This window comes from Etheostoma spectabile, chromosome 3, assembly GCF_008692095.1.
Source record: "Etheostoma spectabile isolate EspeVRDwgs_2016 chromosome 3, UIUC_Espe_1.0, whole genome shotgun sequence".
Classification (NCBI taxonomy): Eukaryota; Metazoa; Chordata; class Actinopteri; order Perciformes; family Percidae; genus Etheostoma; species Etheostoma spectabile.
The window spans coordinates 30,498,248-30,520,938 of NC_045735.1; the positions used below are offsets into that span (position 1 = coordinate 30,498,248).

Here is a 22,691-nt window from a genome sequence, read left to right on the forward strand (position 1 = left end):
GATTCGTTGATTTTTCTTTCAGTTAAATATTTACATCTAATACAACAATGTGAACTGAATATCTCTTGGACTAATACTTCTCAAACCTTTTAACCTTAAGGGACTACCTAAATAAGTGATACCAAGTGAGACAAATCTGACTGGAGCCCGTCTCTCGAGGCAATCCACATGAAATGATCACACGTAAATCACTAATCGGGGGTAACAGCTGTGACAAAACAGGGTCCTTTTGTCATTTGTCCAGTGGAGACAGAGGATGGTTCAGGATTGTCAGGACTGAGTCAGTGCAGCTGTGTCACAGCACATCCAGAGGGATCCTGTAGCTGACCTGGGTTAGACACTGAGATATCACACGTGTCTCTACTGACAGTCACCTTAATGGATTATCAGCTCAGTCTTGATACAACACTGGGTTTGCAGAAAACAAAGTATGTGAATTATTTGAGGACTTTATAAAAACTATATATCTAAATAGAAAATGGCAATTTTTATCTTAGTCTTTTTTTTTTTTTTTTTTTATATATATACCTTGAGTTCCCTTGTTTGCTGCTTTGTTAATGGCACATTTAAGCTCAAACCAATATGGCCAGAGTATTTTCTTTTGTCTTTTATCAAAGCTGTTTTTTGCAATGATCCAGGACCAAATGAAGGAACTGATTGAAGCTTGGAGCAGGTTTGTACATGGCAAACTCCAAACTGGCCATGCAGGTTTCTGTAATGACCCAAATGGAGATTTTGCCGACTCATGCATCACATGGCTGAGCACTGAGATGTCACTGTGTCTGCCTACATAAGTTGAAGGAGACAACTTCATTTTTCAAGTTTGCCATACTGCAAGAAGCAAGTTTCTGAAGGATTTCAGTCTTTATTGTTTTTTTGGGAACAGAAACCTGCAGAATCTATATTTGGAGAGCGTGGAGTAGCAGCCTGGTTGCTTCTTTTAATGGAACAGCTCATAAAAGGATCCTTCTTTGAGTTTTTCCCCTCACATTTTTTGGCACTTTTCCTCGCCCATGTCATGATTTCCTAGCACTGTATACAGAAGCAGCTCCTTTATTTCTATATCCAGAGCCAGTGTTTAATATCGCAACCTTGCATTTCATTTGAACACTCATTTATATTTATTTTGTTATATAATGGCACTATATGTATTTTTGTGTATTTCAACATAAAGATACTGAACTTGGCATCCTTTCTGCAGGTAAACAATGAGTGATGCTGAATGTGAAATCAGGATGGATTAAGAGTGGACAGGTGCAGTTCTCTATTGTATCGACATTTTCCATATGTAAGGGGAATAATCCCCCATGAGGACAGGTACGTGGATACAGCTTTAGGACACACCGGTTTGTCTGTCCACGCCCCATGGTTTTCTATAGAGCTGGCGTGGTGGAATCATAGCAAGACCGGAACCGTCTCCGAGCGGCCTACAAGCTGGAGGGATCTCACTTCTCTTATATTCGATTTCTCTTCACTTCACTTGTTCCGGCCCTCCTTCGTGAAGGCCGTCTCAACGCTTTTATTCCAGCCCCGAGGAGCTAGGATGGAGGAGGGATCTCTGAGGAGCTATGAGCGAGGACAGAGCAGCCTTCCTGGAAGCCGTTGCCCATATGCGGGAACAAATCACGTGACGCTGGGGCGCCTGGGTAGCTCACCTGGTAGAGCGTGTGCCCAATGTACAGAGGCTCAGTCCTCGCTGCGGTGGCTCTGACTTTTGCTGCATGTCATCCCCCCCCCCCCCGTCATGTCCAAGCTGTCGTATCAAATAAAGGCCTAAAATGCCAAAATAAAAATAAATACAAATTCATGTGACGCTTGTTCTCGCTCTCCTCGCATGATTACTTTGAGTCTCTGCCGTGCTTCTTCGGAGGGACGCAAGTGGAGGAAACGGGGATGCAATTTAAATCCTGGGATGCAGCCCCTGTCTCTTCACTTAGAGTACGTAACCAATCGTGTTTCCTTGCGGATCCTTTGCTGTGGCCAGAGGTGTAGCAACACATTCTGGGTTCCCTAAAAGAATATTGCTTCGAGCTTCATTTAGAAAAAAAGAAGAAGCTCTGGGGCTTCCCAGCTTGTCTACCCCCACAGTGGCCGTGGCAGCTCGGGCGTGAAGTCCATCAGGATTTAGCTGCTAACCACTTCCTTGCCGCGGCCTCTTTTCTGCTTCTCATTATTCATCCTTCCTGTGTTATTGTGTCAGTGATATCTACAGTGTATTGACAACATCTTCATGTTGTTGTCACAGTTTTGTTTTGGACTTCAGTAACGTTTAACATGATGACTGAAGACTACAGCACAGATGTAAAGGATGGCAGGTGACCGACGTCTTCGGGTGACAAAACAAAGCACATTTAAAGACTATCTTATATATGGAGCGATACTGCATAACTTCTTTTTCAATCATTTTCCTTTAACGTGCGAGGAATGTCCTCTGAGCTGAATGATGTCCTAATCCAATAAGAAGTTACTATAGTCTATAGAGCTCAACAGTGACCGTCCACTTTTTCCCCGTTCAGTTGCTCCATTGACAATTCTTGAGATGCTTATTTAAAGAGTTTTAAGTCTGGAACCAAACCACTGAGCTATGAGATGAATCCTGATCATAAAACCTTTGATTTGGGTTTAAAAAAACATTTTGAAAACTGATAAAAAGGCAAAAAGTACAACACTGTGTACACAAACCATCATATGGCGTTTTTCCATTAATGGTGGCCCTACCCGCTCAACTCGCCCACGGTGCCCCGTCCTCCTCCTTCCATTGCAGATTAGTACCGCCGCACTCTGGTCGTCACAGCAGGAAACTGCCGTGACCTAACGCGACACACACACAGAACGTCGAAGGTGGGTTGTTTTTCTCGTCATGTGCCTGTTTTCACCAATGATGACACAGTTAATAGTGACGATCCTCTCTGACCAATCAGAAGTCTGCAGGTTTTCACGTCACCTTTTGGTATCACCTCAGCTCGCTGGTACTGCGACCGAGGTAGTACTAAAAAAAGTACCTGTTAGCAGGTACCAGAGACTTTTTTTTTTTTTTTTTAGTAATGGAAAACCAAAAGAGGCGAGTCGAGTCGAGTCAAGTAGGTACCATGCAGTGGAAAAACGGCAACACACTTAAGTGGGAGCCGCTCGCTATAACTGTTTGGGGGTTGAATTCCATGACAACAGTGAGCTCTACCAATAAAAAAATGTCACTGTTATGCTTCGGATTGCGGGTAGTGTAGTACTGCTCCATTACTTTACGAATAAAACATGTTTTTTTCTGAAAACAAGGTTGATTTCATACGGAACAGAACCTTATTTGTTCAGGTGCTATCCCCTGACCAATCGGCTATCTTAACCTTAACCACTCGAGGTCAAATGCCTAATACATCCATGCTATGGCATGGATGTACTATGCCATAGTGGGATTCATAATTTTACCTCTGGAACCACACTGCTGAGCTCTTTAATATACGAGCTCTTGCGTTGTTTTCACTGTCTTTTTCCAGCTCGCTGTAGATAAAACATGACGACAGACAAAGACTGTAATTATTTCACATTTACAGGTGATACGTTGTGTGGATGATATCCATGAGATGTAAGAGGTCTGTTTTTTTTTTTTGTGTGTGCATGAGTTGCTTTTATGGTGGCTTTCCAGACAGGTAGGAAATCAATGCAGCGATGGCACAGATGTACGTTATGATTCCGAACACGATGGAGAGCACTGAGAGCCACAGAGCCTGGCGAGATGCGGCGTTGGCGCCCTGGAAATCCCCCTGAGCCGAGGCCTTGTTGGTCTGGAGGAGAAAGGAGAAGGAGATGAGGATTAGAGTGGGGGGGGGGGGGGAAGAAGAGGAGAGAGGGGCCTTCATCATCATTTGTCATGGTCCTCCCTGGCCTCCACTTCACTCTCTTACTCATTCCAATCACACGCTAAGCCCAGCGATGGTGGAAGAAGTATTCAGATCCTTTACTTAAGTAAAAGTACTAATACCACTATTAAAATACACTGTTACAAGTAGAAGTCCTGCATTGAAAATGATACTTAAGTAAAATAATGTAAGTATCATCAGGAAAATGTACTTAAAGTGTCCAAAGTAAAAGTACGCGATGAAGAAAAAATCCTTAGAAATCTTGATGTGTAAAGAAACTACTAACTAAAGCTTTCAAATGAATGTAGTGGAGTACAAAGTACAATATTTCTCTCTGAAATGTAGAATGTAGAAATGAGTAGAAAGAAATAGTGGCATGAAAAAAAAAAGACCCAAGTAAAGTACAAGTACTTCGACATTTGAATGAATGAATGAATGACTTAATTAGTTTAGTGGTTGTAACCAAAGGGTAGGGTCACAAGCCTAATCTTATATCAGCCCCCCTTCTCATATTTTTAACAGTAGCAAACCCATTTTCAAGGAAAGAATTTACAAGAAACAACAGCTGAAAAAATATATACAGTACACTAACCCAGACAACTTTCTACATACATGCATACATACAGTGTGTTTGCTTATGCATTCCTACAGTATATTCCTACATATACCCATAAGGGTCAGTACAATATACTGTACATTGCCACCATAAGGTGAATAATATCCTAAATAATGATGATGACCCTGATGATAATGATGTTCATCATCACACTCACCATTATCAACATCTTCACAGCATATTACTACTCAACGTCTGTACTTATCTAGTGTCATGTCCTTGAAACCTTAACTTGAAGACAAGCCTAAATTTGAAGACCTTCCTAATATGTTTTAATTCCTCTGGTAATGCATTTCATAACTTCACGCCACAGACTTGCTTTTCATCACTATGTTACAGGTAGGTTGTTTCCAACTGAGTTCGCCTCTGAGGGCATAACCCCAATCTCTTTCTCTCAACGTGGCTTGTATGTTGGGAAGAAGAAGGTAATTTCGAGCTTAATTCTGAAGTTTTCCGGTTCCCCAGGTCTATGTATTTCAGTTTTTTTGACTTAAGAAATAATGAATTAGTATGATCATTGAAGCCAACATTTACAATTCCTATTGTTCTTTTCTGAACTGTGCACACTGTCTGGGTGGGTGTCACACTGAGTGGTTTTACAGGCATTACCCCAAATCTCACCACAGTAAATTAAATAAAGTAGAATCAGTCTTAATCTTAATCTTAGTTACTTAGTTACTTAGTTACATTCCACTATGAAGAGTATGTTCTGACTCACACCCTGCGTTTGTGCCTTGATCATCACTTTCTCCTCCTTCCACCACACACACACACACACACACACACACACACACACACACACACACACACACACACACACCCCTCTGGCCCATGTCTTTGACTCTGACCTCTGTTTCAGGTAGCACTCAACCATATTGGAATTCTATCACCTTGGGGTTTCTTGTTATGACTCTAATTAAACCCTAATGAAGGCCATTGATCTAATCAAAAGCCCCCCGCACTGCTGGAAGGATGCCTTTTTAAACCAGGGGCCTCTAGTGACTACAGATAGAGATGTTGGGGGCTTTTCCACACTGTCAGTGTAATGTTGACTGATGGGATAGTTTTGAGTAGCGTCCCCTTTTAACCCTTTGGCGTGCTCCATATTTCCACCAGCTTTGTCTTAGAAGAGATTGATCAGACGCTGATTGTGGACAGCTTGAGGAGAGAAAATATATGAGCTAGCATTGGTAATATGAATATTATAAAACAGTGATTATGTATCTAGACACCTGCCACTGATGTAAAGCACAGAATAAAAGGAAATACACTGTTAATAACAACACAATTATACTGTTATTAACCGTATCTTTCCCATTATTCTGGGGTTTGCATCAGTAGGTCGGTGTATAGATCAGTGGGCTCCAGCCGTCATTTTGGATTGTTGTTAAATCAATTTTTAAATATGAAGTTAATCTGATTGTTTCCTTTGGAACTCTGGTTGAAATTTACCTGAGAAACCCCAACGCAAAAAGAAAAAAAACATTCGTTGTTGGGTATGCCTCTAATGTTTTTTTTGCAAATGTAGACATTAAATTGTGTTTTGTATATTAGTGATTAGTCACCTATTGGTGGTTTTGGTCTTGGACAACTAGGCTTTCTTTAGTTCATTCATTATTATTTATGCTTTTTCATGATGAATGTATGAGCAGGCCCAAACAGAATCTGCATGTTTCTTTTTCTTTTTTTTTTTTTCTACAGTTTTCAGTGGTGAACCAGAATGAAAATCTGCAACATTTAGCGTTTTTTCTTCTTGAGGTGGAGATGTATTAACATTCTGAATTTAATTTAAAAAATTTTTTTTTATAGTTTTGCAGATCGATTAGTCGACAAAATTACATGAGTGTTAGACGACTAAGAACTTCTTTAATCAAGGACAGCCCTAGATATTTTTAAACATCTAAATGAAGCGTATCTATGAACACTCAGTATGAATGATGCTACAGAGAGACTGTGATTCTAAAATCGATGCATATTTACTTTAGATTGGACAGATCTGTGCTGTTTCAAAGCTCTTTCATAATCTTTCAAATCTAGGTGTAATCCTCCCTGACTCAACTCTAACCCAACTCAATGTCCACACTTTGCGCAGCGCCTGAGAAACTGGACCCGTTAGTCTACACACACTGCAGAGGGGGAGAAATCCCCCGTGGCTGTGAACTACAGTGCCATGTTGTATCATGTCAGCTCAGGACACACTGAGTGTGTGTGTGTGTGTGTGTGTGTATGTGTGTGTGTATGTGTGTGTGTGTGTGCGTGTGTGAGAGTGCGTGCGTGCGTTTCTCTATGTCTGTGTGTGCATAAGTGCGTGTGGGTCTCTCTGTCTGTTTGTGTGTGCGTGCGTGCATGTGTGCATGCATGTGTGTGTGTGTGTGTGTGTGTGTGTGTGTGTGTGTGTGTGTGTGTGTGTGTGTGTGTGTGTGTGTACCTTCTGTGAAAGGTAAAAGGCAGCGATGCCCAGTGGCCAGAAGCAGCAGAGCATGGAGAAGAAGGCGAGACCCAGGTAGTCCTGAGGGATCATCAGAGGGAAGTGGCTCTCACTGTCCGTATCACTGAAGTCATCAATAGACGAGTCCTGGGGTTCAAACAGAGTGCAAATTAGGATGAGTTCAAGTTCTATTCCCCCCCCAAAAAAAAGGTTTGTAAAAATTTTATTCAGAGATCTATGTGCTATCCAGAGTAACTGGGACATAGATTTCGAAAAGACATGTTGAAAATACGCTACATTTTAAAAATGTCATTTTAAAAATGTCATTTTAAAATTCCTTTCAACTCTGTGGCAGCCCACTGCTCTTCATCTGCATTGTGCAGTAGTTAGTAATACTGCGTGTGTTTGCCCACTCGCTTATATCAGTTTTATTGAGGTCAAAGAAGCAAAATCAAAACTATTTGCATAGTTAGATACCACTATAAGGATAAATGAGACATGTATTTTTTGTAATTGGACTCAGTCATTCATTAAGTGAGTATTTGACAATGTTGAGTATTATTTCTTTTAAAAGTTGCATTAAAAATACAAAGATAACATGCTCTAGCACTAAGTGACTGTTTTACGGAAGCATTAGCAATGTGATTTTGGTTTTGTTTGTTGAATTCAACTGTGAAACTTTGCTGGTGCCGGTAAGACAATGTGACTGAATGGGGTTAGTGTGGATGTGCAGAAGCTCTGCTGACCGCAGGCCATTCGTGACTCGCGCATCTTTTTGAAACAGCTGCACATTCGATCTGACTTCCTCTCTCACGCCGACCCTGTCATATTACCCTGCATGTTTTTATTTTGTGCGTTAAATAATTGTGGATTTTTGCAAAGATGCTCCCATAACAGTTGAGCAAATGCTTCAAAGACCTGCACCTTTTTTTAAACATTAAAAAATAGTACATCATTATTACACACACTTTAGTTCACAAAGTGATTTTAATTTTCTGGTTGTCATTCACTCCTGGAACTATTCTCATATATCAGGAGCAGTGGTCGAACACGTATTCAGATCCTGTACTACAGTAAAAGTACTCATACCACACTGTGAACTGTTAGAAGTTAAAGTCCCGCATTAAACATATTACTTAAGTAAAAGTATGTTAGTATCATCAGGAAAATGTACTCAAAGTGTTAAAAGTAAAAGGATTCAATGCAGGTAAATCCTCCCATTTTAGAAAGTGTAAAGGATCCAACCAGTTGTGTGTTTAAAGGTCTAATCATCTCAGCTGGAAGTTACGTTGTTGGCTACTTTCATTTATAATGAAACATCCGATTGAATAAACTATGTGTGTTTTTGTGAAGTAATCCTAATGTGTAAAGTAACTAGTAACAGCTGTCAGATGAAGGTAGAGGAGTAAAAAGTATAATATTTCTCTCTGAAATGTAGCGGAGTAGAAGTAGAAAGTGGCATGAAAAGAAAAGACTCAAGTTAAAGTACAAGTACCTCAACATTTGTACTTCCGTACAGTACTTGAGTAAATGTACTTAGCTACATTCCACCATTGATCAGGAGTGATCTTTCTCGAGCATTTTCTGTCGACATGACGCCGTTGTCATGCCAACAGGGAAACCTCGAAGCCAAAAGCCAGACGGACGCTGTGTTGGTATGTACAGTCACTCAGGACTTTTCTCTCCTGCTCTGGAATCGTATAGTATTGATTAGCTATATGATTAGCATCGTGTAGCATTGATTAGCTCCACAGTTTGAGTCGTCTGACTAAAGTGTGTGAAGTGAAACAAAGGAGGAGAAGGAGATGCTGTGTTGGGACTCTTTGAGGTCACTGCAAAGTTGTATCCCCAGAGGCTTGCGGCTGTGCATCGCAGCACGACTGCCAGCATTGACAATGAGCTCGCTATTTGGTGTGCTGTTCTTTCGTCCTTGTGGAGCAAACTCCTGTGAACTTTGTAGCAGCCTCTTGATTTGAATGGTTTGCGGTACTTCTGTACTACGCTGTTTGTCCAGTGGCTTGTGTTCTTAATCAAAGTAGTCTGGATCAACGGAAGTACAGGATAGTCCAGGATAAAGCTTGACATCAAAATATCACAAATGGCAACAAATTGAAGATGATTTTGAGAAGAACATTTGGATGGTGCAACAAGGCAAGCCTACTTGGTCCCTTTAGGGAATGATTGTAAAGATTTACAAAGAGTATGTTTACAGCATTTTTGGGATTGGTGGGATTTCTGTGGACAAAGTACACACAGAGATACACTGGTAAGAGCTAACGAGGTTTAACCATGTATGAGCTCATTTAAATAGCTCATATTACTGTGTAAACAGTTAACTTCTTTTAATATTGTATGTGACGTTTTCTCTTGCGGGGTGCAAATGGTCCACCAAAACCAGTTCCTTCCTGAGACTATTTAGCAGAGACATAGACGGTGCTTCTGGAGCTCAGCGCCGCCCAAGACGATTGTGATTGGTTTAGAGAAACGCAAACAACCCAGAGTTTTTTTTTCTTAATTATCCCAGAATGCATCAGTGGTGTAGCCAGACCTTACTCCACAGCGCTGTGGAGCTAGAGCTGGCTATGTGAGACTAAATCAAAGTAATAATTGTAAAACAGCCTTTAGCCTTTTAACTCACCGTGGGTAATTAGACCTTTTAATACAACCTTGCAGAGAGACTTTTCATAATAATCTAAACAACCAGCGGCTACTTACATGTGCCATTTACAGCATATACGTTCTCATGTCCTCAAAACATCAAATGACCATTGTAGTGAGTCTTAAAGCTAATTTACATTTGACTCTAGGGTGGGCTTTGCTCAGTGATCTATGAAATAGAACTGGCATCCTCCATCACTGCTGTAGTGTACTGACCTAGAGCAGCTTTATGTAATCTGCCTGTTTGACGGCAAGCATTCTATTGCTGCCTACCTCTGCAATGCATTGCTCATGTGTCTATTTTAAGTTCCTCTTTGGTTCCCAGAATCTGTACAGTGAATATGAATCTCTTATGCTTTTTATGCAAAACTCCATCAAAGAAAAACAAAAAAAGGATGTGGTGTAAATTAGATGGAGATATATGATGATTATTTATGTGTAGAGATGAAACAATTAGCCAATGATTTGATAATTCAATCGACAGAAATGAATCTGCAACTATTTTGTTTAATCTTCCAAGTCATGTATTCATCCATAATGCCAACCTATTCAAAACAAGACACTTGAAGATGTCCGCTTGGATTCTGGGACATATACTGGTAGACTGGTAGTTTTTCACTATTTCCTGACGCCTAACAGGCAAGACAATAATCGGTAGTTTCAATCATATTTATGTGTTACTAGTTATTCTCTTGAACATCTGGAGAAATGGAATGAGTTGCAATGTTTTTCTATCAGGGCTCGGTTAAAATAATTGATTCTCCAATGTAAAAAATAGCTTGAGTGATCTCATATCAATTAATAAAATCCTAAAATTTGAAGTTTTTATATATGCCTTTTCACCATGTATGTACAGTGGAAATAAAAAGTATTTAAAAAAACGTTTTGTGGTGAATTCCTGATGACAACATTAACCTATATTTGAGGGGTTTATTAATGCTTGTACAATGTACAGCTTACGTTCTTTAAAAATCACTTTTATATCCCAGCCAAATTTGAATTGTAACTGAACTTTCCCTAACATCATTGATATTGAATCAAATCGGGACCATGTGACTCGGAATCAAATCGATCCAGGAAATCATTGGCGATGCCCAGCCCTATTTCCTATTTGAAATTGTCATAATTTTGTTTAAAATGAATGCTTGATATTACAGTTTGGAATATAAGAATGTGGTCCACATCACGTCAGTGGGATGACTTACGTCAGAGTCGGGAAGCAAGTCATCCTCATCGTCCACGCTGTACGCCTCGCTGTGGAAGTCCTGCGTCTCGGCCAGCAGCTTCCTCTCCAGGGTGGAGCCGGGCCGAATGTCCACAAAGGTGGTCTCCAGGTAGTCTTTGCTGAGCAGGGAGTCGGAGTGTCCCCAGATGGGGGCCGCAGGGTAGAAGGACTCCAGTGTGCGAGGTAAGGAGCAAGGGTCCAGTAGCTGCTGCTGCTGAAGCTCCGGAGGATGTCCACAATAGCCCCTCCACGCAAACGGAGGGTAGGCCCTGTCCTCCTCACACCTAACCAAGACGCCCCTAAATGTCCCGCCAGGAGCCTGTCCGTTCGCGGGCCCCGGCCTCGGCCCCAGCCCCTGAGCTGATGCACGGCTGTTATTGGGGCCTTCTCCCAAAAGAGGGTGCTCCAGCTCATCTAAATTCTCCATCCCTCTTTTTTAATACCAACAAGAGGCCACTACATCAACAACCAAAATCTAATCTTCAAATCAATGTGCGGCGCGTCTCCCTAAAGAGCGCCCAATCGGTTTATGCAAAGGCAGCTGCTTTGGTGGCTTTAGTGTTTCAGTGATAATCCATCTTAAATCCTATTCCTTAATTTTTCAAAGTTATTATAGGCCTCGGTCAAGAGGCCAAAAACACATGCTAGGTTTATAAAATATCCAGTGGTAGCTTTCTCCACTGTGCTATGTGTGGGATGTGCTGAAACTGTGTAAGGGATCCTCTTTTCCTCACATGTCATTAGCTATTTGTTTCAGGGCTGTAATGGTCGCCCCACGACTTTCATTTCACATGATTGAATGCGTCAGTGTTCATGAATATGCTAATGTTTGCTACTTTCTATCTCATACAATATGGAAATGTCAATTCTGATGATGGAGGACCTTGATTAGCCCCAGCCAGACTAACAAAAACACTGGGCAATGGGATTTGCCCTCAGCGACTCATGGAAAATGTCTCTTGCAATCACATGTAAAGTCTTAATCTAAGCACAATGTCATGTTATTAGCATGAAAGCTTGTCAATCTGGATGGAAATGGCCAATGAGTTGAGAAATGATTGCAAAGAGAAAAACAAAAAGGACTTTCAGTCTGTTGAGACATACAGCAGTGTGTTTTTTTTTTTTTTTGCACCGACACTGCTTTTACAGGCCAAAGGCAGCCCGCCTTCAAATGACTGGAGTGACGCACAGCGGGGTGTTTTGCAGCTTGAATATGCACAACCTCCGGCAGCAGTCAAACTAGTGGTGCAATGAAAGGATTGGGGCCATATTTGAGGGCAGTTAATCTGTAAAAGCAATGAGTCTCCAGAAATAGAATCCTACGGTGCACATCGGCAGGTCAGCGGGCCTGCCAACATGCCTGTCCTCTGTTGTTGCTGCAGGAAGCAATAATGAAGAAATCAAAGTCCTCCTCTGTTGATTTATGGCCGTGGGTTTGCTGTGTGCCACGGCAGCGCTCCTTTGGGACATGTATTTTTAATGTATCCAGTCCACCTTAAGAGGGTTCCATTTGGGACAGACGAGGAGTCAGACAGCTCTTTTTCCAGTGTGACAAGGACAATGAGGTCTGTCAAGAGAAGAACAAGGTCACACATAATATTTAGATTTCACAGCTTAACTCCAGTTTGGACCACAGAGGTATTATTTCCTCACACACACACACACACACACACACACACACACACACACACACACACACACACACACACACACACACACACGCTGCCTTCTAGGGCTGCACGATATGAGGATAATATGCAACATGCGTCGTTGAGTATCACAATTAAATAAAAAGATATTAAAGTGTTCTCAGTTGAAGGATGGCATTTTCATTACAAAGTGCAGTTTTGTGCAAGTCAAAAAATCTCTGGGTATCTTTGGCGATATGTCACAGCCTTTCATGATGTTTATTGCGCCAGTTGATATCGCCATGACTATATAAAAAATGATACATTGTGCATCCCTACTGCTTTCTACCTTTCACAGAAGTTACAAACACTACTTGGGCTACATGCCTAAACCTAACCCTTGTCCCCAAATTCCCATTAGACGTTAGATCCACAGCAGCTCCGACCTGCGTCACTGTCCTCAGAACTAGCTGTCCTTACAGGCAGCACAGCTCTAGAGGTGCTGACAGGACAAATGGTCTTGTCTTGTCAACAGACTGACTAATGTCACAAATTCAAAGCAGGGCTCAATAAGCAGTGTACAGAAACGTTAATAGCTTGAAATTCTCAATCTGTAGGCGGGAATCTCAGTGTGAAATGGTGGACCCTGCTCGATCATGAAATATATAGTAAAATATAGTAAAATATATAGTAAATGAATACACTTAGCAGATTATTGTGATTTGAAAGACGTCCTATGGAGATAACACTTTGAGTGCACCTGAGAAACAAACTACCCAAAAATAAATGGTTAACCTCACAGGGACCAGCTTTATGTCCCCAGAACGAAGGTGAGTTTGTTTTGTAGTTTATTTCAGCAGTAATATTCGTAGCACCAGATTACAGCGTAAAAAATAATAAGGTACAGTGTAGTAAAGTAGTTACTACTGTTACTGACTGGTACACAGCTCAGTATGTTTGAGAAGAAGGCCTGTCAAAGACATGTGGGAATGAGAACTACTAAATGGTGAATTTGGGTGTAGTAAATTACAGAGAGCCAGAACAGACACAGAGCAGGGGCGGAGCCAGACGGTGGAAACGTTCGGGGCTTGGCCCAAACCTAGAGAGGGTCCAGGGGCACGCTCCATTTAAGGCAGCTTTATGCAATATTTTTCAAGCCATTTGATAATAGAAATCCTAAAATTTGTACCTGATGTACATCAACACAACAAATGTTGAGAGGATGGTTCTGCTTCTTGGTTCTGGATTTGTGCTGCTGCCACCTAAAAGGTTTTTGTCTTTTATTGACTTTATTGATAGGACAGATTAAGACAGGTAAGATTGAGAGAGATTGGGAATTACATGCAGCAGATGCACGCAGGTCAGAAATGAACCCGCGGCCGCTGAGACAAGGACTCCATACACAGAATTCTGGGCCCTGTAGAAAGGCATTTTCTATGGGTCATCCACAACTATTCATTCTAGAATCTTTTTTGGCCCTCCTCCATGAGGGCCTTGGGAACTCAGTCACCCCCCCCCCCCCCCCCCAGTCTGACGCCCCTGTCCATACATGGGGTACCCTAACACTGAGCTAACCAGGAGCCCCCTGACCTTTCTATTTTTAAGTAACATAACAGCATTACTGATATCATACAACAAATAGCGATATTTCCTCAGTAATTGAACTTTGCTCCGGTCCAGTTACAGAGACTCAGAGGAAAAAAGTTGAAGTTATTTTAAAAACCTAAAAGATTTTGAGATTTTGAGATAACATTTGTGGCTAGAACCCCATAAAAAGAATGTTTAATCAGCCGAGACTCAGTAGAGTATTCAGTCTGTTCCACTCCTTGGCTGCAATGCAGTTTGCTGACCAAAACTTTTTTTTTTTTTTTTTTCATTTTGGCATTTTCCATTTTGCAATTCAGGCATTTCAGTGTTGATGGTGATCTTTATACATGCGTGCCCTGCGTAGTGCGGCTACATTATATTGACATGTAAATTATGTTTAAAATGTTGCCTAAACTTTGCTTAGTGTATATGTGTTAGCAATGCTGACCTATCTAGCACGTACCCTGCCTCTCACCTACTGCATGCTGGGATAGGCTCCAGCCCCCAGTGACCCTGCACAGGATAAGCTGCTTAGAAAACGGATGAATGCTTAGACATATGCACCTGATTGCCCCATAACAAGGGTGTGCTAAGTGACGGGGCGGCTGTGGCTCAGTGGCAGAGCGGGAACATGCCAATCGGAAAGGTTGGTGGTTCGATCCTGCAGTCCCAAGTTGGGCAAGACACTGAACGAGAAACAACAATTTGGTCAAAAATTGTCTGACGTCTGTTTGTTAAATGTGAATATTTTCTAGTTTCTTCTCTTGTCTGTGACACTAAACCGAGTTGAGGACAAAACTATTAATTCATTAATCTTGAAAATAATGGACAGATTAATCAACAATGAAAATAATGGTTGGTTGCAGCTGTATTCCAAACTGAGGAGATCTAAAATTAGCACCTAACTGAGTGGTGGAGAAATGCTACTGTGAGCTGACAACTGAAGAGAGATCAAAAACGTCTCTGTACAGGGTCTTTTCATTCCCTGTGGAATTAGAATCAGTAATTTCAACAAACGACATAATATCTCATCAGTAAGTATTCATTCTGCATGGCAGAGTGCTTCGCAGGCTCGAGATCAATTCAATGACTCGTTATTGCACCCTTCGCTGCACAGCACAGAGAAGAAAGAAAGGAAAAAGGGAATAATTGGGTGTCTTTGGGCTAGCGTGGTGCTGAGGGCTGCATTCTGCTCTGCGCGCTGACACTGCTTCGCCGTGCAACCCCCCCCCCCCACACACACACACTCTTTATGGAGGGTTAGTACCTCTCACACTGAACACGCTGAGTGATCGTTCAACACAGTGACGTCAGCCACCGCTCTGAGCAAAGTGCCTCCCCCTCACACACATCTGGGCATATGGTGTATACAGGCCTACTGCACACACGCACTCAGGCTCTCTAATATTTGTAGCACTTCAGCAGCCTTCCCTTTCTCTTCCGCCCCGCCTCCCTCCCAATCGCTGCAGCTTCATTCCCGGAGAGATGCACTCAGCTTTATTACAGCCCACCCTCCCTCCTGCACCCCTTGCCCATCCACCATAAAAAGACTTCTGTCAGCTGTATTATAAGCCGGCCTAGTCTTCTGATTCAGCAACACTCATAAAACATCCAGTCAGGTAGAGGGAAGGTTGCAAGGACGTCGCTGCAAATCACCACCGACACTTTTACAAGAGCGGCTCTTCTCTGCCTCCCTATCTCTCTCTCCTTTTCTAGTCTGGTGCTTTTTCATGCACATACACAACCACACATTTACTCAGTTCCCTCCATTACTTCCACCCCTCTTCTTTCGCTTTTGATCTGACTCCTTCCGTTCTTCATAATCCAGCCAACACTTTCAGCAAAGCCACTGTACCAAACTTAAAAACCTGTCTTTCTCTGTACATTTTCTGCTTTCTGCACAAAAATAGATCTTGTTCTTAAGACGTGGAAAAGTGCAACCAAAGTAAAAGTGCTTTAAACCCGTCGCAGAAGCAGAGAACTGTTGCTGCTGACTCTTATATAGATTTTCAGCAACTCTGCAGTCTTTTTGACACACACCGCCTCTCTGCCTCTCAAGCACGTACACACTCATGTACAGAGCTGAAAGTATTTCTGTTATATTTCAGCTGATACAGATTAAGGCGATGCTGATACAGAGAACACACTCGAAGAAAAGAAATGGCATAGTGACTGTAGGAAACTGGAGCTGTAAACGCCTGTAGGCTCTATAATAAAAAGACGTATTGAAGAACAGCGATGTCAGGCTGATAAGACCGGAGCAGGCTTCGAGATATGCCAAACACAAATTTTTTAAAAACCCAAGTGGTGCTATTGATTGTATTTCCAAACCCTTTTTCTCACTATATCTTCCTCCTTGATCTGTGTGGAGTGACTGACAAGAGCAGAGAGGAAACTGAACAGAAAAGATAAGCAAAAAACAGGCAGTGGCGTGGAGCACGTTGCACAGCTCGTGAAGCCCAAAGTAACATCATGTTCCTATGGAAACAAATTCACCATGGAGTGGAGTGCTCACTGCAGGATAAATGAAGCAGAGGCTAATTTGCCATTTCAGTGCTGTTCCTCGGCTTGGCTTGATAATAACTGGATGGGATGATTTCAGTGTATCCTTGCCTTTCAGTAAGGATGTGTTGATGTCACATTAGACTGCAAAGGATGGATCATTTCCACATAATAATAACAAATGAGCGCAGTCACACCGGGTGCTGAACCCCGCTGTGCAGAATGTGTGTGTGACAGTGTGAGCTCATATATCAGTCTACGGTATGCCCTGCTCTAACCTCAGACACACACACACACACCACACACACACACACACACACACACACACACACCACACACACACACACACACACACACACACACTCCTCACACAGCTGGTGCTTATGTGTAATGAGGCCCGAGGAAAGAGAAGTTACCCATCTGCAATATGTTGAAAATGGCTCCAGCATCTCTGCAGAGCGTGTTGTATGTTGTACTCAGTGTTCTGTTATGTGCATCTGTGAGCATCATGGGACACATTGTACAGAGACTGGCTATATCTCGCAATGTTGTGTTGGTCATGTAGTCGTGTGTGTGTGTGTGTGTGTGCGAATATGTGTGCGTGTATCATGTGTGCTTCAGTATCTTCTTCAGCTGCGTTTTGCAATCCTCTCCAGGGTTTCCATGGATGGATGTGTATGCTTGTATGTCGATGTTGACCATGTTATACACAGGTAGTTACATTAACGCTTTTTGTGTACATTCCCAAACACACTGTATAGAACACCGCTATTTCACTGTAAACAGGGACTTTAGTTTGATCATGTAGGACAACAATTCTATTGGGAGGGTTTCATGTTTTACACATTGCTAGGATCTGAGGATGCTGTTTTTACAACAAAGTGCATGGTAAAACACTGCAACACAGGGCATTATTAATATTCATTCATTTAGTCATTTATGTTTTATCACCAATAGAGGGTTTTCACCGATGTGACGTACTGGGCTGTAACCGGTGTAATCAACTGAACGGAGTACAGTGGAGTATTGTGCACTTTGGATACTTTAAGTGAATGTAGCCATGTCCAAACAACAGAAAAGCATCCAAAGGCATATAGGGAAGGACACGCAGCAAAAGGCTGTAGATATATTTGAACCCATACTGCTGCTAAGGACCCAGTCTACATGTGGCGCACACTCTACTGGGTGAGCTACAGGTCATCCCAATTAGAAGGATTTTAAACAAATCTCCAACCTTTTTAGATTCTAAACCACTAATTAAAAATAGAAAACAAATGCAACAATTAGTTTGAAGGTGCAATATGTAATACTGACAGCTTGTGATTAAAATAGTTACTGCAGTACAAATTGAAAATACTGGAGAGAGTTGTCTCCCCTGCCCCCTCCTCCCCAGACTCGAAGTTCACGTTGGTTGCCAGGCTGAGACAGTAGCATCCAACACTGTTGCTAGATGCTTGTCTTGCATAGCCAGACATTACTCCACAACACAGCAGAGTAGCTAACGTTAGATGCTGGCTATAATGTCATAGAAGCCCGTACCTGACTGACAGACACACTTCAGCTTAGAATTACATTAGGAACCGACAAAACCCGCACAACCTGGTTGTCCTCTCCACACACCAGACAGACACACTTCCTCAGCTTAGCATTTAAAAAAAACACTACCTTGCCCTTTTCAACCGATTGAAATACACGCTTTATTTGCTTGGAATTACGGCAACAATGGCTAAACACACTGCAAACTCACGGTCCTCTCTTCCCGATTTACAGTCCCCCTCACTTGGCTTCAAATAACTCACCGTAGTCGGCCACGAACAGGCAACAAAGAGTAAACAGCCCTGGCCCGCTTGCCTCGTCTTCCTTTAACTTTACCAGTTAGCAGGGTTAGAAGTTAGCAGGGTTAGCATAGCACCGTTAGCAAGGACAAGTCAGGATCACTTTACTGGCTGCATCTCAATTGTTTTTGCGAGTAACCAACTCAGGTATTGATAAAATAGGAAATGACAAAATGCCCGTCTCTTGTAGAAAAATTAGCCTGAAGCTAATACTTAGCTACTTGTTCAGGAGGAAATTAACCAACTCTGAATCATTTTGGCTTCTAAGCTGTTTCCCTCTTTCAAATACATCTCCAATATTTAACCGGGGTTTCTTACGTCTCTGTTAGAATTATTTTAGGACGGGTGGAATACATCTCTGTTGATCTTGTTTGTTTGTTGGCTACTTTCATGGCTGTACTAATGTTACAGTTGTAGCACAGGTAACCCGGGCCTGGCTGTCAAACTGGACAGTTGATAGTCACTCCCCAATGTAAGTCACCTGCAAATTTGAGTCGTGCATGCGTCACTTTGCGACAAGTAGCATACAAGAAGCTGACGAGAGATTTCTGTAATGTCAATACAGTAAAATGGACGAAGTTTGTTCCCTGCTGGTCACGAGTTAGCAATCAAACACAACAAAAGTTGTCAGTTGAATGGCGTTTTGAGCTAACATCAAACTATCATAGATAGCTGAAACGTTTTTGAAATGATTCTCATCTTCTGTTACTGTTTGTAATGAGAAAAGTTTATTATTCCATGGATTTCACCACTTTCAGTATGACACATTATGCCTTAAACCGTTTAAATCTGAGCATGCACTCACAACTCACATCTGCACTTGACCAGAGCCGTCTGACTCGACTCTCATCCGGTATGACACGTTATACTGTAAACCGTTTACATCTGAGCATGCGTGACTCAAATCTGCACTCGACTGGCATCGGGGAGTGACAGATACCAACACACAGGCCAAAACTCTGTCACGGAACAAAGGAAAAAGGAGGAGAAAATACTGGCATTAGCAATGTTGTCAGAAAATAGTATTTCAACTTAGCATGTTTCCTTAATAGCTGATGACGCATTGGGGTAATTTCTGGATTTATTACAGTAGGCTAAATTTATTACATATTGGACCTTTAAGTAATACATTTAAGAAGATTTTGTTGTTGTCACTCGCAACACAATGGTAAAAAGCTCTGCCAAGAGTTGCCATAAACAAGGATATTTTTTTGTACAGCCAGAAACAACTATTATGATGTGTTGTACAACGTGTGCAATTTTGTTGGCTAGTGGCAGTCTCTGCATGCAACATGGGCATGTCCATGCAGAGTGATGCAGCAATCTGTGTACTTTATGTGTGTGTGTGTGTGTGTGTGTGTGTGTGTGTGTGTATGTATGTATGTATTTGTGTATGTATTTATGTATGTATACGTATGCACAGTATGTGTGTATTTATGTGTGTGTGTGTGTATGTATGCACTATGTTGTGTGGAATTCTTTAAACAGCAGATATGGTTTGTCCAAGACTAATTTCCTTTGGGACAATACAATCTATTTTAATCTTTTATCCCCCCCCAAATTCTTGACTTGAGTGAAAATTATATCCATGCAATAAACACTTTATGAAAAATGGTGGCTTACACCAGCATGTTAGTGTTTGACTATCTATCAGTTTAATCGTAGTAATTTGGTAAAGCCTCTGAAAATGGATGTGAACACTGAGAACTGCCATGATGTTGAAAAGAAGCTAAACAGCAACAATGCAAAGGCTGATGTCATCTACTCTGTGTTTACATGTGTGATGACACTGTGTGTCGTTGTGTGTGTGTGTGTGTTTAATTAATCAATTAGCCTCTCACAGATTTGCACGCACGCACACACACATACACACAGGTCATTAAACAAGAAGAGCACAATCAACGGAGAAAAGAGCTGCCCTTAATCAAGAATGCGTGTCCCTTTTTTCTACAATGTCCCCTGATACACGTTTTACATTTCACATGTGATCTCACAAATCACATTCAATCAGGGTTCGGCAATGCTGCATGAGCGTGCATCGGTTTTAAATATTCCTGCACTCCAGGCTTGTGCTACAGCAGTAAATAGCAATAGCAACATAAACAATGGAGCAGAGCTGTGTAGAGCTGGTTGCTCTGCTGCTGTTGGGGTTCCACTCCAAAGCAGCATATCCTTTATCGTACTGTATATATTCATAAATATACACAGAGAAAGTGAATCTTCAGTTTTATAAAATAATGAACTGAGGAGCTCTCACTTCTGCACTGTAGCCTACAGTAGGTGATATCACATCCTCTGTTTCAATATTACAGTAATATAAAAAGCGTCTCACTCGCACAGAAACCGATTTAGATTATTGACATCAGAAACACAACCATAATTAATAAATCCCCTTTCTCAAACATTAGCCTTGGATCAGTAAATCATTTGGATCAATTAAATAGTTCCATGTCAAAACAAAGATCTTCTTAAAGGATCAGTGTGTAGGATCTAAGGAGATCTATTGGCAATCTAATATTCATAACTATGTTTTCATTGCTGTATAATCACTCTGTGATCTTCAAAAATTTTTGTGTTTTTGTTTGAGCTGCTACCTTATATTATCTTACAATATTTGAGATGAGTATTGTATGCTCTCTTCACAAAAGATATTCATAATAAAAAGAACTATTAGAGATGACAACGCACAATAACATCAATACTCTCCTCAACATTCTTAACATGTAAGAATTAGAAGCTTGGCTGTAATTAATAATAATAATAATAATAATAATAATAATAATAATAATGACAATAATAATAATAAAATAACAATATATCAGCCTAGTGCTTGGTTGTAACAATTACACTAATCAATAAAGTTAATTTTAATTATATAAAGCGTTTGCTGGTAGACAGCATTGCTTTCACATTTCATATTTTTGTTTTATTTTAATACATAACTCATGGTGGGGGGGGGGGGGGGGTGGTAAGGGAACAATAACAAAAACCTTTGGAATATGAAACGTTAGCAATAAAATGTCAAAGATTATTCAAGGAAACAAATGCAGTCCGAACACAGCTCAGGGTTTCCTATGGGTTCCTTTAAATATTTCCTCACCTTTACGTTGGGAACGGATCCGTCCTGTCCTGTCCTGTCCTGTCCTGTCCTGTCCCGTCCTCGGTTCGAGTCCCCTGAGAAGACACGGGGAATCCCGTTTATACCATCCACACACGGCTGACTGCTCCACACTGATCAAATGGTTTGCTTGTGTTTGGCGTGGGCATGTGCAAAATGTGTTTGTGTGAGTCTGTGTGTGTATGCGTGCGTGCGTGCGTGCGTGCGTGTGTGAGGTTATGTATCCTACACGTGTTTAGGTGGGAGAGGGAATGCGTGCGCTGAGTCACAGAGAGTCAAACATCCGTCCGTCGAGCGGTGCTGATGCGGCGGTGAATGCATGCGGATGCCCCCTGCATCAGCCTCCACCTGTGCAGCGGTGGTGTGGGTGGTGTGGGTGGTGTGCATGCTCTGTCAGAGAGTCCCCTTCCCCCTGCACAGCATCCTCTCTCGCATCGTGCTCGGCTCGCTCTCTGTCCTCGCAGACAGGAGAAGGTATCTGATTAATCCCTGTTGCGGTTGCACTGCGTCTCACACGGTGTCAACTTTCTTCTGCCACTCTCAGCTTTTCTCTGACTTCGCAAACACAGCTCTCTCTCTCTCTCTCTCTCTCTCCTCTCTCTCTCTCTCTCTCTCTCTCTCTCTCTCTCTCTCTCTTTCTCCCTTTTGCCTTTCCTCAATTGTACTACCTTATTACGGCGGAAATACTGGGTCCTAAAGCCTACTGAAGCATGTGTGTGTTGTGTTTCAATTGCTCGGAAGGTCCTCATAAGGATAGAAAGAACAACACCCACATGCAAAGTGAGGACATTTGGCTTCCCTTTGACCATTAAAAAACGTTTTTCCCCTTATCTCAACGTTTTTGTTGTTGTTTTTGTATTTTTTGTATTTTAAGATTTTTTTTTCCATAGATTTTGCCACTTTTTACAACATTTTTGACCAATATTTTGACTTCCTTTTTTTCGGATAAAAAAAAAAATACTTTGAAAACGGGTCAAATTTGACCCAAAGACAACATGGGGTTTAAGATGATTAGTAGGGTCAGGGCTTTTCTATGGGTTGGAATCAGGATTGGGGTTAAGACTTCAGCGGGGGTGGGGGGTATGTAAGGTGAGCCTCAGCAACAATTGAGTTCATTTTGAATGCAAGTGGATCCCTAGGATTCTGGGCAAGCTGCACCTGCAATATCCGCAGTGTGCACCAAGGCGCAAGAATGAGATGAGATGAGAATCTCACTGATGCTGCTGCATGAGGCAGACTG

At 41.7% G+C, this 22,691-nt stretch overlaps 1 protein-coding gene across 2 annotated transcripts; it reads right to left on the bottom strand.

Moving 5' to 3' along the window:
• Positions 1–10: 10 nt before the first annotated feature.
• On the bottom strand, positions 11–22,030 carry tmem91 (transmembrane protein 91). Of its 2 annotated transcripts, XM_032507579.1 has the most exons (5): positions 21,434–22,030; positions 14,903–14,981; positions 10,762–12,348; positions 6,899–7,045; positions 11–3,779 (listed from the first exon to the last, which is right to left on the bottom strand). In XM_032507579.1, the coding sequence occupies exons 3-5, from the start codon at positions 11,206–11,208 to the stop codon at positions 3,624–3,626; spliced, it is 750 nt and encodes a 249-aa protein (XP_032363470.1). In that variant the 5' UTR covers positions 11,209–12,348; positions 14,903–14,981; positions 21,434–22,030; the 3' UTR covers positions 11–3,623. The 2 variants fall into 2 exon arrangements, with proteins under 2 accessions (XP_032363470.1, XP_032363464.1); XM_032507573.1 differs by lacking the exon at positions 14,903–14,981.
• Positions 22,031–22,691: the final 661 nt, after the last annotated feature.

Coding starts and splice junctions, on each gene's coding strand:
- tmem91 (XM_032507573.1), bottom strand. CDS start 11,208: ATGGAGAATTTAGATGAGCTGGAGCACCCTCTTTTGGGAGAAGGCCCC. Junction 7,046..10,761: donor ACTTGCTTCCCGACTCTGAC/GTAAGTCATCCC, acceptor TTTGAACCCCAG/GACTCGTCTATTGATGACTT. Junction 3,780..6,898: donor CCTTTTACCTTTCACAGAAG/GTACACACACAC, acceptor TTTCTCCTCCAG/ACCAACAAGGCCTCGGCTCA.